Source organism: Gymnogyps californianus, chromosome 3 (genome assembly GCF_018139145.2).
Source record: "Gymnogyps californianus isolate 813 chromosome 3, ASM1813914v2, whole genome shotgun sequence".
NCBI lineage: Eukaryota > Metazoa > Chordata > Aves > Accipitriformes > Cathartidae > Gymnogyps > Gymnogyps californianus.
This window is the reverse complement of record NC_059473.1, coordinates 43,913,381-43,926,064: the sequence shown is the minus strand read 5'-3', so window position 1 is coordinate 43,926,064 and position 12,684 is coordinate 43,913,381. Positions and strand designations below refer to the sequence as shown.

General features: G+C 36.7%; 1 protein-coding gene across 1 annotated transcript in view; it reads right to left on the bottom strand.

Annotated features, from left to right (window-relative positions):
• The window catches only part of LYST (lysosomal trafficking regulator), a 71,563-nt gene extending 60,931 nt beyond the window's left edge, over window positions 1–10,632 (bottom strand). Inside the window, exons 1-4 of the mRNA XM_050893305.1 lie at window positions 10,569–10,632; window positions 9,050–9,248; window positions 6,555–6,645; window positions 1,602–3,687 (exon numbers count right to left, since the gene is read on the bottom strand). Coding sequence (XP_050749262.1) covers window positions 1,602–3,687; window positions 6,555–6,645; window positions 9,050–9,241 — 2,369 coding nt within the window. The 5' untranslated portion in view covers window positions 9,242–9,248; window positions 10,569–10,632. The remainder of the gene's footprint in view (window positions 1–1,601; window positions 3,688–6,554; window positions 6,646–9,049; window positions 9,249–10,568) is intronic.
• Between the last annotated feature and the right edge of the window lie 2,052 nt (window positions 10,633–12,684).

Sequence of the window (12,684 nt, the reverse complement as noted above, 5' to 3'; positions counted from 1 at the left end):
GTAAATTACTGTAAGCTGTAAATTAAAGAGGGGAGGAACTTGTTTGCAGTATTCTAGAATCCCAAGTAAGCATCATCCATCTGGTAGCAGAAAATTCAATTTTTTGTAAGATTAATGCAGGAAATATTGATTAACCTCTAAAATGTAGACCACAAAGATGTATGATGTTCAAAACATTAAAGGTGTTTAATTAACTTTATGACATTTGCTCCTTAGTGGTATTTCCTTCCCCTAACTTTATTAGCAATTGGAGCTAGTAAATATCTTTATTTCTCTCAGTTCTGTGACTTCACCAGAAAGCAGAGATTCCTTCTCAAATAAACTTGAAGTTTTAAGACATTTTACTAGCTATGTCTATTAGTTACATGGACAATGCATTTCAGATAGAATTCAGGAATGCCTTTCAAGCACAACTTTTTGTGCAATTGTTACACCAGGATGCCCAACGTTAAACCTTTCAGTGCATTTGTTTTGAAGTATATTTTCCCCTTCTTTCTACTCCCCAAGTATTACATTGAGTTCATACAGAATTTGGGGTAAGGATCCGTAAGCTTCTTAGCGTACTATGGTTGCTTGTAGACATCCACCTTCCTTACCCTCCCATCTCCTTCCCACAGGGTTACCTTTTACTGCAACCGAGTTACACGCTCTAGAATCAAATGAATCATGTACTTACTTGTATATTCCCATCTTTAAGCCAGTAGGAAACAGGATATCTTAAACTTTTTTCAAATCTAAACTTTACTTCTCTTGCCTCTTTGCCACTAAGTGCACTTTCAAAAATTAATAGCTTCTGATACAGTTTAGGTTAGGATAAAAGTTAAAAATATATTAGACAATCCTTTACATAAACTGGAATACTAGTCTATTCTTTGTAATTGTCTCAGATAACCCTACTAAATTCACTTCAGTTTATCAAGACTCCAATAGAAAAGATCAGAATCTTTGCTGAACAAAAGGACACATTCATATTCTGAATAAACTTCCATATATTGTATTAAACAGCTATTTCATCAATTCAGCAATAAATAGGAAAGTTTCTATTTCATGCCTTGGAAGAATGTTTGTGGGTTATGGGGGTTTTTTGTTTCGTTGTTTTTTTTTTTTTTAAACTATGTTTAAATGAACAGTATTTTGTAAATTAGGAAACAGTTATTTCAGGACAACTAAACCTCTCAAGCCTTATTTTTGAAAGGTAGTTCCTATGAAGACCATTCTAGAAGGAAAAGGGAAACAGATCAGAAAACTAACTAATTCCCATAGAAAAGTGACATGTCAATGTGTTCAACATTCCTGACCCACTTTAGCATGAGGAATGAAGAGGCAAAGAGCATGTCACATTGGACAAAGATTTTTATTTGTTTCTACAAACTTTGGCTTGTTAAAGACCATAACTCATCAGTAGAGAGCCCTCACTTTCTATGGTTTATGAATCTCGGATTATATCTTATGTTATTCAAGCATTTACCTTGTTGCCACCCCCACAATATCCAAGTGCTGCCTACAGTCCAAATAAAACTTATGTTCTGACAAGTAACAAATATACAAAGCTCTGTACATAATTAGCATGTTTTCCATTAATAAACAGAAAATCAACCAACCTGGATTTAAGCAACACAGGGAGCATCTGCAAATAAATCTGAAGTACTTCAGAAGGCAAACACTGGCTATGGTAACTGCATGTGTGTTTATCAGCTGTAGTTAGTCCAAGTTGTTGAGCATGGCAAGCTAGCTCAACCCCTCTCTGAAGCACGGGATTATAAATACAGTTATATAGTTTCCATTGGACCACTGCATTTCCCTTTTGAATTAAGTGGCAAATATGGCTTGCAATCTGCATGCCGCGCAGTTTGTCTTCTTCAAAAACAATGTCCTGATAAGCCTCCAACGCATCCCATCTCAACAACATATCTTCAGATCCACTGCTAGGCAGAATTCCCTGAACTCTGCAAGAGGAACTAGATGCAAGACCAGCATCACTAGAGTTGCTTTTCAAGGCATCTTCCAGCTGAGCAAGTTGATCACAGTCAACAGTACATATATTGCATGATGCCTGTATAATTTTTGGAGAAACTTCTGCTCCACCCAGCTGATCCAATATAAACTTGTTAAGGATGTTCAATATGTGCTGTTGGAAGTTTTTTAATATTGGTAACTTGGAAGCACGAAGCAATGGGACGATCACAGACCTTGGATCCATACAACAACATATTCCTACATTATGTACACCCGAGAGAATTTGAACACAGGTACTGCTCAAAGAAACTTGTTGCAACAAGTGCAAACACTGGTGTGCACAAACAGCAATGCAACAGCATCTGTCAGGATAATGAACTCCTCCATCAGCAGTTTCAAAGGGGTTTTTGGAAGCTTGGTTTTTAAAAGCAGATACAGAGAGCCCAGAGAGATCTCTGTGGTGATGCATGAAGTGAGAGTACTCACATCGTCTGTGCCGCTTTCTTGTACACATTGATTGATGAAGCTGCTCTGATTTCACTTTTTTGACAGTGTTGATTATTTTCATGATGCTGTTGATTAGGGCTTTCAGATGCTCTGAGGCTTCCCCAGTTACTCCCTCATTCTTCATACATAGCCATTCCATTTGAAGCACTGTTACTTCAAACAGCTTAAATCCCTGATGCTGTATGAACTCATGAACCAGATCTATAGCTTGGCTAAAGTAGAATGGATTGGAGGCTGCACTTTGTAGGCAGCAGATCAAAATCTGCAAGACCCCTTCTATTACCTCAGGTAGAAGCAAGGCTCTGTGATGATATCTAGAAAATATGCAGTCATCCTGAACCGGCTGCTTTAGTGTTTTCTCGTATCCTGGAGCAAAAGGATCAGGCTGCTTTTCCAAGCAAATTCTGATTTTTAATGCTGCTTTAAGTAAGTCTGTTAGATTTCTTCGTAAATTGTCAGGCATTGTTTCTGTATTGCTAATGTCTAAAGACATAAGATGAAGCACTGTTCGAAAGAGCATCCTTTGGATCAGAGCCACAGGTTCTTCTGTCCACCCTGCAGAAACTACTTCATTTTCTGTGTTACTACTTACATTGCAACAGTCTCCAAATCCTGCTAAGAACTCCGTCAATGTGGGCACCACACTAGCTGAAAGAGCAGAACTGTGATTCAAAGTAATATCAAATTTGCACACTTTCTCTAGGAGAGACAGTAAGACATGGCATAAGTCAAAAGGAGAGTTATCCATGTTGCTCTCAGCAATTCCTGCAGCTGGCTCATTCAAAATCTCTGGGTTTAGCTCATGTGCTGGAATAATTTTGCTGGAATTTTCTAGATTAGGGGCATCAGGATTAGAATTTGGTACCGCTTCCACAGGTAGGCAATCACTTCTACCTACAAGGTAGTTGTCCCTAACTGGATATGTTAAAAAAGGCTGCAGTAACTGAGAGCGTCTGTGTTTCGTTATTACAGTAGTCTTGCCATCAGAGTTGCCTTCTGAGTCTGAAGTGGACAGCTGAGATCTTCTTGCATCTCGCACGGAATAACGATGGGTGGTTTTCCGCAGACGTCCACTTTTTCGAGATCGAGGATTTAGTTTTACAGAAGTCTGAAGAGATGAACGAGTGCTTCCATCTAAGCCTAGTTTTTCCTGAGTAGATTTCATGGAACTTGAATTATTCTCTTTGGTCAGGCATATATCTACTGTAAAGGGTATATTAAAATCTGTTGAAACAGAAAGATAACAAAGGAACATTAAAGGAACATTCAGGAACGTTATAATATGTAAAGCATTTTTCCAATTTTATAGTTTAATACTTCCAGCTTAAAAATACGAAACAAATTTGTATCTTAATAGGTCATGGTTTTGCATATACCTACATCTGACACTTTCAGTATAAAAAGTCAGCAAGAATTCATATTTAGGGGCCATACTGGCTATTTTCAAAGCCTAGACAAATTAGTTCATTTTCTAACTAGGGTTAGACAAAAACTTGCTAGAGGGTTTCCTAAAACTTTTTTGCAGGCACAGCTATTCCGTTCTCTTAAGAAAAGATGTTATCAAGGTAGATGAAAGGACTTTTTGGTAAGCAAAGGGAAAAAAGTTTAGTCTGAAAATCTTTTGGCCTGTTACAGATAGGATATAAAGGAACAATATAGCCACAAGCCTCTAGTTCTATTCAATTTAAATTAATTGAAGTTAGACATAAGTTAGACATACTAATACAGTAGAAGTAAAATATCAATCAGCAGGATACCAACTCTGATATCTCCTCTATTACTTAGCTATGGAAGCAGTTACTCAAGCAATATTTACTGTGTGTATACCATTTGACATATTCGAAGTCTCACTATAAGCCTTGCCAAACAGCCCTATCCCACAACAAGTGAAGAAAAACTAAGGGGAGGAAAAAGAGATCTTTTTCAACTTGATGACCCATTGTCACTTTTTGCAACTCAGCTACTATAGGAACTGGGTGCGTTAACTCACAGTCCTCTTAGAATACATGAAGAAATGGTCAGCATACTAGTGGTAATACGAAAAAATAAATCTCTCTACTTAGAAATAGTGTAGATCTTCAAGTATACGGACCTCAGTCTTTACTTCAGCGTTAATTGTTGCAAACACAAAAAGCAGAAATAAATCTAGTGGATTTAAAATAGCCAGGGACAAGAGGGAGATGGAAAGGAATAATGTTTAGGGTGCCAAATATTCCCACAAAAGCCAAGCCAAGATGAAAAAAACCCAACTTTCAAGTACGCAGTATAAAACAGCAAATATAAAATTTAAATCTGATTCAATGGGCAAGAGGATTTTGAAGAATAAAACACAAGTACTACCAATTCATTTGTATTGGTAAACTCAGATCATAAACTGTCGAAAAAGCAAGCAGAGTAAAAAATCTGTATGTTCTTGGATAAAATCTATCATCATTTTTAAGTAGTGACAGAACTGTGTCTGGATGCTTTGGGCAGTAAAATACCTAGCATAAAACAACTGCAAGTATCCACCATCCAGTAAGTTCAGTATTTAGAAAAATGAAATAGTTAACAATAAAAGCCCCCACCCCCACGAAACCCCAAAAGCCCACACAATAGCTATAATCGTTAATCAAACTGAAAGAAAAGATGCTTCCATGTGCAACCATGACTGTGCCTTGCTGTTTCATAAAGTCATAGTTGTGATGCTTAAGGAAGAAACATAATCTGCTTTGGAGGCACGAAAATTAACCAGGAGTACTTTATCAAACAAAGGATATTTCCTGCACAGAAAGAAAAAAGCTGCCTAATACACATGGGTTTATTTCAGTCCAAGGCGGGGGGGGGGGGGGGGGGGGGGGGGGCAGAAAAAACAGTTCTTGGTGCACAACTGGATACATCATGTTTACTGCATCAGTACCATGAGAAGGAAATTTGTAGAAGTAAAAACTGTATATCATGCAGAGTGCAAAACCAGAACATCTTAAAACCTATTTACACAACAGCATTTTAAACTAACCCTGGGAAAGTCACTAAGCTCTCAAAAAATAACCAAGACATTTCTTTAGTTCAATCATGCTTACAGGAACATGAAAGAATGATGCAAGTGAGCAAGCAGGAAAGTTTATTATATAAAAGTGCTGTGAAACTGGCACTTTAAATACTCCAAGTCTACAAACAAACGCCTTCAATTTACAGGAGTTTAAAAGAGCAAAAAACACGGGGAGAGCTTCAGGTAAGAATCCTTAGGAACTCTCTCAGACAGGTAACTTCACTTGTTTCACCCTCTTTGTTTTATCCTCTAATAGGGAAAAGAATGCATCAGACATGCAAGAGCCCAAAACAAAACAAAATCGCTGCCATTTCCTGGTTCAGTTTTTGCACAGAGTTTATTTTGTATCATCCCTTTCATTTCTTTAATTCATTCTAAATTGAGTCTTTGGCAGTTAAACCCTTGTGATTTCATTCTTCAATTAGCACAGCAGTTTCTGACACAGAACATCATATTTTCTAAGGAATGCAGCCTGGTTCTGTTCATAATCATCCATTGTTCTATTTTCAGGGCCTGCCTCCCTGATAACATTGCTCTTCTTTCATACTCTGCTGTCCACTGTTTGGCTTTAAGCTTATTCTCTACTTCCCATTTCTTGAATTTCAGAAAAAGAGGTCTGTCCCATTCTATCTCTGACCAATCTAGTGTCAGCATGTATGACTTTTTGTTTTAAAAAAGAATCAGTATGTTTTTTCCTTCTACTCATCACAAAACACATTAGCAAAAATATCATATACTCTTTCAAAACTCTTTTCTGCCCAAATCACCTGAAAAGAAGAAAAAATCTCACCACCAAGTTCAGCTACACAGTAATGCGAGCATTGCCTTTCACACTGACCAAGAGCCTTTACCTTCTCTGTACAATTTTCATCTTCCTTGTATGCTGACAGAACATTAGTATTTTTGAGTTTGAATTCTCTGCAGAATCCATATCTTCATTCTGCGTTAAGGGGATATGTATTACGATGAACTACTACTCTTTAGTCAGAAATCCTAGGCTCTGTAGTGATACACAAATCACCTTTTTTAGGTCCTTAATACTGTCAGTGATAAAACACACCTATTGCTTTTTCTTCTTGGACAGGGATTTTCCACACCAATGGCAGAAGTGACAGGAGGAGGGTCAGAAGTTCTTCCCGACATGTCAGCTCCTATGTTAGAAACAAAATAGAAACAAAAGTTTTTGTACTTTTAAAAAATAGATTAGCCTTCTTTGTTTTACAAAGCTATTCCAACATTCAGTTCCCCATGCCCTTCTGCTGTTTTATGCATTGCAAAAATGACCCAACTGCAGACTGCTATAATCATTAACCAGAGCCAATCAGAAAGCATCTAAGATACTTATTACATCTCTGCAACTGTTGCTATATGAAGCTCTCCTAATCCCTCTTGTTGAAGGAATTCCTCCCCCAAAGAACAAAACCAGAAAAGTCAAAAGCAAATAACTTGTTGATTTAAACAAAGCCAACATGAAGCCCAAGACAAGTTTGGAACTTCTGTAGTTACAAAAATATAACTTCAAAGAACTTTATGGGAAACTTTCTACTTTATCCAAAATGACACCTTTAAGCAAATGAAGAAGCTTACATTTATCAAGTGACATTAGTGGCTGACTCACAATAGAAAGGTGAAGTTTTATGTGAGGAAAGAGGGAAGTTTACTCCTAATTGAAAAAACCCAGAATAACCACTAAAAAGCCCTCACTCCTACTGGGATTTTAAGACTTCAACACTAAGAATTTCAATGCAGAGAGGAGCAGTAGAAGGCACAGAATTCAAATACAATTCCTTTACTGGGTGCTATGCAGCACTATCAGAATGCTTTCAGTCCTAAAGATCAAAAAATTTTCAAACACAAAAAGCTGACTTGAGCATTTTGGCAGTTAACATCGTTCAGGGATATGCAGCTGAAGCAACATCCTTCTCCAAAAATTCAAGGTAGCAATGAAATTAAAATGTATGGAGATAAGCAACTTAAAATAGTTATATATATAACAAATACACAGAGTTATATATATAGTTATAGAGCTATATATATAACAAATAGTTAATATTTGTTTGATGAGGCTATCAATTTAAATGGAAATTTAAAAAAAAAATCTAAAACTACTGATGCAATACAATTAGACCTGAAAACTAAGCTTTTTCAAAGTCATTCTCCCAACTCCCTTCTGCTACTAAAGGTATTCTCAGCAACACAAATTAATTAGCAATGGGAATGAGCAATACAGGATTCAAAGCACAATAATAAGACTGGAAAAAGCAAAATATTAACTTTTCAAATTTCAGTGGTACACTTTCAGAATTTGACTTTCCTCACTAATCAAGTTGTTCTTCCCCCCACCTTCTTAAAAAACATATTTCCTCAGGAAATAATTGCTGAATTGCTGATGTTTCATGAAGAATGCCACAAGCTTTTTTTCCCTTCTACTTCAGAAGTGGGTTTTTATTGGAGGGGAGGCACACAGAATCCTCCATGTTCTTCTTACACAAAAGCCAGCTGTTCTTCCAGCAGCTCTACTCCTGAAGCCTCTATTAACAGCAACTATGCAGAACTCTAGTGAGATCTAAAAAACCACACAGCTCTACAAGTGGCAGGGATTCTTCTTAGCAATTATATATAATTGCAGTCTTGTGGGTTTACTATTGAGCCAGTGCACCTACTGGAATGCAGAACCAAGCCAGCAGACCCGACTTGAGTCTTAGCACAACTCACCTCATGAAGGAAATGCAAACCACCAAGATGAATTTAACCAGCATTAACAGCTGACCTCACTCAAGACAAGGGCTGAATAAACTCAGCCCAGATTCACTTGGCTCATTATTTTTAAACACTGGGATCTGCATTTTCAATACACAAAGACTTAATGCGCATCTCAGCCTACTCATTGCTTAGTACATATCCAATAGTGTTGAAGAGGAAGGAGAAGAGAAAGAAGAGAAGGAAATGGATATCTGCAGCTACAGGCATGTGTGCCAGATCTGATATTAAAAAATAGTATAAACTCATCACCTCTTCTAAAATGCTTTCTCTTTGGAGCTAAAGTTACAAAATATTTACTATTATGTTCAAGAGCAACTTACTTAACACAGAGCAAAAATATAACTCATGACCCATAAACAAAATAAAAATGTGTATATTTTTATTTTATTTTATTGCCTTAAACCAGGAAGACCTTCTCAAATTAAAAACTGTCAGTTTGTACTGCACGTACAGTAGACACTCATTTCTCTTGAAAATTCTAACTTATTGCCTCTTTCCACCCAGCTACTGCACTTGAGCTTCACACATGCCTTAACTAGTCAAAAGTTAAGCACAACCATCAGTATCAGCCGGCAAACAGGTATATGATTAGCTATTTTTTCTTTTTCTGTTCTTGCTGAAGCACAGAATCTAACTGCAACATATCCTTTTGAACTTCTAGTCTTCATAATTAACTTATACACTCTAACTCTACCATAAAAAGGCAAGAAAACCAGCACCAAGATGAGCCAGACAAATCCACACAGTCAAAGCTCAATACAAAAATTATAGTCAGGTAATAAAAACTATTACCTGATCAATAGTCGAGTTCAGCGTGGTAAGCAAAATAAACCCACGGCCTTGAACCAAGTATTGTCCCAGTGCTGCCATATGAGTTTCTTCTTCTTCATCTTCCTTGGCCTCTGCCCTCTGGACCACTGCATTACACAGTCTATTGACATCCGTCAAGAATTCCCGTGCCAGTGAGTTACTGGCACTGCTCATGTCTGAGCTGTAAGCAGACGAAAACGCAGAAATTAAATCCATCAGAAAATACATTTCTTATGAAAAAAGACTGAGGGAAGAGAGGAGTGTTTCTTCCCTGTATCCCTCCCTCCTCCCACCAAAGGATGGCGTGTCTGTAGGACTAAGGAATCAATATACCAATGCAGGGTGGAAGGGAACAAGAAGGATGAGCTTAGAGATATTTCATTTATTTCAGTGAAACTTTAGCTAACAGCTAATGACCCCAAACACTCATTTTATAAACCTATCAGGTAAAAGTCCATGACACACAGCATTCCCTCCCACTGCGTAAATGAAAGCTAATGACTTCGTTTCAGCTTTTCTTTCTAACCTGATGTGAGCTTCAATCTTTGTGTGCTTCTAGAAAATATTTGACCTGAAGCATAAGGGGAAAACAGGCAGCTCTTACACAGCATTGTACAGAAAACATGTTCTTTAATAGTTTATTTGAATACATTATCCTCTACCCTGTAACCTATTCCAACAGTATGCAGATTGTTTCAAGGGGAAAAAAGAAAAAACTAATGAATTAAGATAAATATGTGAATTTCACAAGTACAATGCTTAAGATTTACCAGCCCTGATGATGTTTTCCTTCAAGCAAGGCTGAGTGGGTGGCAATCACTACTATAGTGTACTTAAGATACAACTCTACTGTATGTGTTCAGGAGAAAATACCAAAAGCTGATTCCCAAACTGATTAATTTCACTTTAGATAATGCACACAAGGCACTCAAACTTTGTCTATTCATTATTCTATCTTATAAAACCACTTTTTTTGTTTTCTCTTATGCTATAGCATAGTACATAGTCAGCACTACTACATGTCGAAGTTTAAAACAAAAACAAACAAGATCAAAGAAATGCAAGAGTCAGCTGTAGAAAACTATCAAGAGGATCACTGAAGAAGACAAAACAAAAACAATAATCAGTGATGGTAACTATAGAAACAAGAACATTTAATCCACATAAAACCCACTTAATGAATATTACAGCATATTTAACTCTGTCTGTATAAACAGCTAAAGTAAAATCTTCAAAACTCAAATATTTTCATCATGTCCAAGCATAGAACATGTAAAAAGAGAGCCGAATAACTTTCAATATAATATTTAAATGTAACAGGTGGATTAATACTGCTTGATTAAGAAACATCTACACACAATTATTAGGTCAAAAATAAGACCTTGTAAGAAAGAGCAAGTTTGTTAGCGTCAATGGTACAAAAAGCTCCTTTTAGTGGCAAGACTGTAAGTACTTACACATATAATGACATTCTCTGTAGGAGTAACAGGAAGATTCTTACCAGAATTACTTTGCCAGTTTAACACATTTATCTTCTATGTGGAAGAAAAAGAAAATTATGTTCTGGAAATACCACCCTTGGTTCACCTGTTTTAAAAAAAAGATAAAAATACATCATGGTTAATATGCAATTTCTTTGTTTTTAAAATTCATTTTATGATAGCTATGTGAACTTTTTGAAGAGTCCTTGAGGAGGTTTTTTTGAGCTTTAAAGCTCTAGTTTTCACTTTTAGCTTATGATTCTGCACAACCAAAATCCTATTACAGAGAAAATAATTTGTGCATGTAAGGTAAGTTAATATAATAAAGTTAATGTGTTTTTAAAATGTAAAATGAGCTAGGTATGTATGCAAGTTTAAACGTTTCCCTCTAGAAACAGTATGAATTTTTAGTGATCACAACCTGCATACATAATACTTGAAGCACTTGCCACTCTGTGTACAAGTAATGGATAGCATGAGAAACTGAATTGTGCAGTCAGGTGCTGATGTAAGTGCATTTCAAACCTGTTCTTCTCTTTTGTCCTGACAGATAACCAATCTTTATTACCTTAAAAACTGGGGAAGCTGTAATTAATAAAATTGGAAAAGAATTATATTGTATCTGCTCTGTACAGTTCACTAAAGCAATTTAGGAGTTATTTCCCTACTAACCCCTTAACCCCCTGCAGTCCTAACAGAGGATGAGAACAGGCAATGCAGTTTTTTTGCCTAAGAGGAATACTTTAAACTACCTCTGTTTTGAGCTGTAATTAGTAATGAAAAGACTAAGATAACAACAGGGAGAAGTAATCTCCCAATTTACTCCAGAATGGTCAAAAATAGCAAGACAGTTACCCCTAGTACATACTTTAGCAAAAAAGTCAAAACACCACAACACATACACCAGCCCTGTCTTTGTGAGCTCTGCACAAAAGGTAAAAAGATTCTGTAACAACTCAAGGAAAATGACTGCTGTAGAGAATATGCAATCATAAAGCCCAAACATCCCACATTCCTTGCTGTAAGCTAAACTGTCAAAGGGTTTATGAAGTTTTCAAATGAAAACTTCAAGTTCCTAGTTATCACACTTCTCCTCACATCTTCAGAGTGTATTCAGTCTTAGAAAAGGAAAAAGCTATTTTAATCCTCCTGAAATACTCTTATTTACTTAAAGATTGAAGAGCTCCTTAAACATGCTTTAAATCCTAATGTATGGTTTCATCTGACTGGTTGAATACTTTCTCTGCTGTTTCCTAGAAGAGAGACACTAATAATTGCAAAGGCAATGTTTATTTCTGCAACCTCTCAGCATTTTTTGCTACCATTTTCAAATCTTGAACAAGTGCTAATTATTTAGCTATTCAATGGTAACAGGACTCCTTACCAGTCTTCCTTATAGTTAACGCCAATTTTTTAAACTAGTGTTAGAATATTTGTGTTTGGTGCCATTGAGTACATTTTAACTGAGCCCATTTTCTAACAAAGCCCTAAAATTCTCAGAAGTTATATCCACTGACACATCAGGCATATACAGAGATGAACTGTCCAAACCCACATTTACTGAAGCATCCACAAATTGGGGTGCTCCAGTTGCAAGCTAGTCTAAGTGTTAAACCCTCGCTCTCTAGACATGGTAAAGAGCCAAAAATGCATTTGCTATCAATGGGAATGCAAAGGGTAGTAACCAAGAAAAGCCTCAAACATTCAGCTACAAAGGTCTCTAGGTGAGCGCTCATCCACAATTAATTAATCGTGAGGAAAAAAACAGATGGGGATAGGAAAAGAGAACGAAGAAAGACTAAATTCATTATTTTAGTATTCTCAGGCGGCAATTAAATAAAAACTTCAACTTTAAACTTAAAATTGTGATAAGCACGAACATTACATGAAAGACCTCCTTAAGGAAGGAGAGAAACACTGTAGGTTCCCCAGGCAAGCTCCTAATAATTGGCCCCCCTTTGAGTGCTTGGGAACAACACGTTTCATCCACAGCCTCACAGAAAACCAACTTCTCCATACAGCTAACATTCACAATTCATTGCAACTGAACAGCTTAAGCAGCTAGCGGTTTTGCAGTTGTACCAGACTTTATTAGAATGTGTAAAAATATGCTGTCCATCATGTTTCAGTGTCCTT